This window comes from Lutra lutra, chromosome 3 (genome assembly GCF_902655055.1).
Source record: "Lutra lutra chromosome 3, mLutLut1.2, whole genome shotgun sequence".
In the NCBI taxonomy this organism is placed as follows: Eukaryota; Metazoa; Chordata; class Mammalia; order Carnivora; family Mustelidae; genus Lutra; species Lutra lutra.
In genome coordinates, this window is record NC_062280.1 from 113,462,404 (window position 1) to 113,465,728 (window position 3,325).

The 3,325-nt window shown below is 45.4% G+C and overlaps 1 protein-coding gene across 1 annotated transcript; it reads left to right on the top strand.

Annotated features, from left to right (window-relative positions):
* The first annotated feature begins 293 nt into the window (after positions 1–293).
* LOC125096089 (protein NDRG3-like) lies at positions 294–3,007 on the top strand. Its single transcript, XM_047722757.1, is given in 2 exon segments — positions 294–321; positions 391–3,007. A coding segment is annotated over 1 exon segment (1,128 nt). The 5' UTR covers positions 294–321; positions 391–475; the 3' UTR covers positions 1,604–3,007.
* The last annotated feature ends 318 nt before the right edge of the window (positions 3,008–3,325 follow it).

Below are 3,325 nucleotides of genomic sequence, written 5' to 3' on the forward strand. Positions count from 1 at the left end.
TCAGAAATGTATGAGAGATTCTTTCTTTGCATTCTCAGCATTTGGTTTTGTCACTATTTAAAATTTTAGCCATTTTAATAGATGTGTGTTGATAGCTCATTGTGGATATCATCCTCTTAGCTTATTTCATGGAGCAAACATGTTAATTTTGATGTTCAATTTATCCAGTTTTCTCTGTGCTTTTAGCTTTATGTCTTAGGACACTTAGCTTAGCTCTATGTCCTGAAGATATTGTCTTTTGTTTCTTCTTAAAAACTTTAAATAGTTTTCAGAGCCTTCCCCGCCCCTCTCACAGCTGCCGTCGCTGCTGCTGCTGCTGCTGCTGCCGCTGCCGCTGCCGCTGCCGCCGCTGCCGCCGCCGCCACCGCCGCCGCCACCGCCGCCGCCGCCGCCGCCGCTGCTGCACTGCTGGCGGTTGCTTGCGCCTCAGAGTTACTGATTTATTCTTGAGAATCCTCTGCTCTCATCTGTCCTCATGGATGAACTTCAGGATGTTCAACTCACAGAGATCAAACCACTTCTAAATGATAAGACTGGTACACGAAACTTCCAGGACTTTGACTGTCAGGAACATGACATAGAAACAACTCATGGTGTGGTCCATGTCACCATCAGAGGCCTACCAAAGGGAAACAGACCAGTTATTCTGACATACCATGACATTGGCCTCAATCATAAATCCTGTTTCAATGCATTCTTTAACTTTGAAGATATGCAAGAGATCACCCAGCACTTTGCTGTCTGTCACGTGGATGCCCCAGGCCAGCAGGAAGGTGCACCCTCTTTCCCAACAGGGTACCAGTACCCCACAATGGATGAGTTGGCTGAAATGCTGCCTCCTGTTCTTACCCACTTAAGTCTGAAAAGCATCATTGGGATTGGAGTCGGAGCTGGAGCTTACATCCTCAGCAAATTTGCACTCAATCATCCAGAGCTCGTGGAAGGCCTTGTGCTCATTAACGTTGACCCTTGTGCTAAAGGCTGGATTGACTGGGCAGCTTCCAAACTCTCAGGCTTGACCACCAATGTTGTGGACATTATTTTGGCTCATCACTTTGGTCAGGAAGAGTTGCAGGCCAACTTGGACCTGATTCAAACCTACAGGCTGCATATTGCCCAAGATATCAATCAAGAAAACCTACAGCTCTTCCTGGGTTCTTATAACGGACGCAGAGACCTAGAGATTGAAAGACCCTTGCTGGGCCAAAACGATAACAAATCGAAGACATTAAAGTGTTCTACTCTATTGGTGATAGGGGACAGTTCACCTGCAGTTGAGGCTGTGGTTGAATGCAACTCTCGCCTGAACCCTATAAACACAACTTTGCTAAAGATGGCAGACTGTGGTGGACTGCCCCAAGTAGTATAGCCTGGAAAGCTCACCAAGGCCTTCAAGTACTTTTTGCAGGGAATGGGCTACATACCATCTGCCAGCATGACCCGGCTCGCCCGATCACGAACCCACTCAACCTCGAGTAGCATCGGCTCTGGAGAAAGTGCCTTCAGCCGATCTGTCACCAGCAATCAGTCAGATGGAACTCAAGAATCCTCTGAATCCCCTGATGTTGTGGACAGACACCAGACCATGGAGGTGTCCTGCTAAGCAGATACTCCTCCCCTGGACCATGCAAGTCCACCCTCCTTCAGACAACCACTCCATAATATAACATTTCATCCAGCAAACTGGCATCTATCTTTAACTCCTGCATGGCCAACTGACAGTCTCTGGTATCCTGGATTTATCATTCTCTCTGCCTGCCCGCCCTCCTTTTTGTATGTACCAAGAACCACTTCCTTGCCATCACTGTAACATTCCAGCATCTTTAGCCGATCGAATTTCCATATCTTCTCTTGTCAGCCTTTCCTTGTGCTTTCCCAACTACATATCTGACAAGATTCTTTGATTCTGATGTATGTGTGTGAGCCCGCGTGTCTGTGTCTGTGTGTGCATAGTTCTGTGATTTTAGATACGCTTTCTTGTAGAGCTTCTGCAAAAAAAGGGGACCTTTTTTCTTTTTCATTTTCAATGGTGTTTTTAAGGGAAATATACAGAACAGGTTTCTAGGTTGGGCAGGCCACTGCATTCTCTTTTGGTTCCAGATTGGTCAACACGATTTGCAGTGACTTCAGGAGCTCTGAGAAATGTGGAAGATCGTGTTTACATTGACTGTGACCAATAGAAGGGAGCCTGTTAACATAGAGAGGCAGGCAGGGTGGCCAGTCACCTCCTGTCCAAATGCATTCATATATGTTATTCTGTAAATAAAAGGGAGGGACATATTCTTTTAGAAGCCCATGAATGATGAAGTTCTGATGCAACATGGAGTTTTTCTTAAGAAGTGAGTGTGGCATCATTACTGCCCTCTCTTAGCACAGGAAGATGGAAAACAAAATACCAGGCCTCTGCTGTGCCAGAGCAGAGCTGCTGTCGCCACAGTGTCTGATATCACTTACAAGATAGCCCCAAGAAGTGCCTCCTGGGTCTGTGATGAAGAGTGTTTCTCTACCCTTCAGTCCTCTGAAAAAGGAGAGGTGTGGCCTGAAAATTATGCAGATGGTGAGAACCAGCTGGGCGAAGAGGCACAGACCTCAGCGGAATATCATGTGTCTCAGGCACACCCTTGACTTCAGCTGACATAGTGGAAGCGAAGTGAAGTTGGTACAGAACCTATTTCTCAGAAAGATTCTTGACAATTCTTAAAGAAGAGAGGGAAGGGGCCGGTGTGTAAGGGCAGCCTGTGCAGCTACAGTTGTGCTTAGCGGACTGCTGTGCGAGGGGCTGCAGCCAGCCAGAGTATTGCTGGGAGGAGGATGAAACCAGCTGCCACACAGCAAGGGCCCAGCTCTTGAGGGCATCAGATATAAGCTCAGGGTTACACAGTTCCGGATCTTAGGAGGGGGCTTTTCAGACATAATGTTTGCTTTCAGCCGAGATAGGGAATACTGTACTCTGCCAGAGTACAACTTTTTACAGATTATTAAATAAAGCTGTATATGTCTCATTGTTAAAAAAAAAAACTTTAAATAGTTTTATATTTTTTATTTAAATCCATTGTCCACTTAGAATTACTTTTTAATAAGGCATGGGACTTAGGTAGAGGTTCACGTTTTTGCTAATGGATGTGCAATTGTCCTGGTATTATTTGTTGAAAAGCCTATATTTTTTCCATTGAACTAATTTGTACCCTTGTAAAAAATCACTAGGGTGAATTTGTGTGACTCTATCTGGGGTTCCTGATTTCTGGAGTAGTCTATTCTGTTCCACTGTTTGTTTGTTCTTTTTTTTTTTTTTTGTCTGCCTCCCTTTCAGTAGCACACAGTCTTG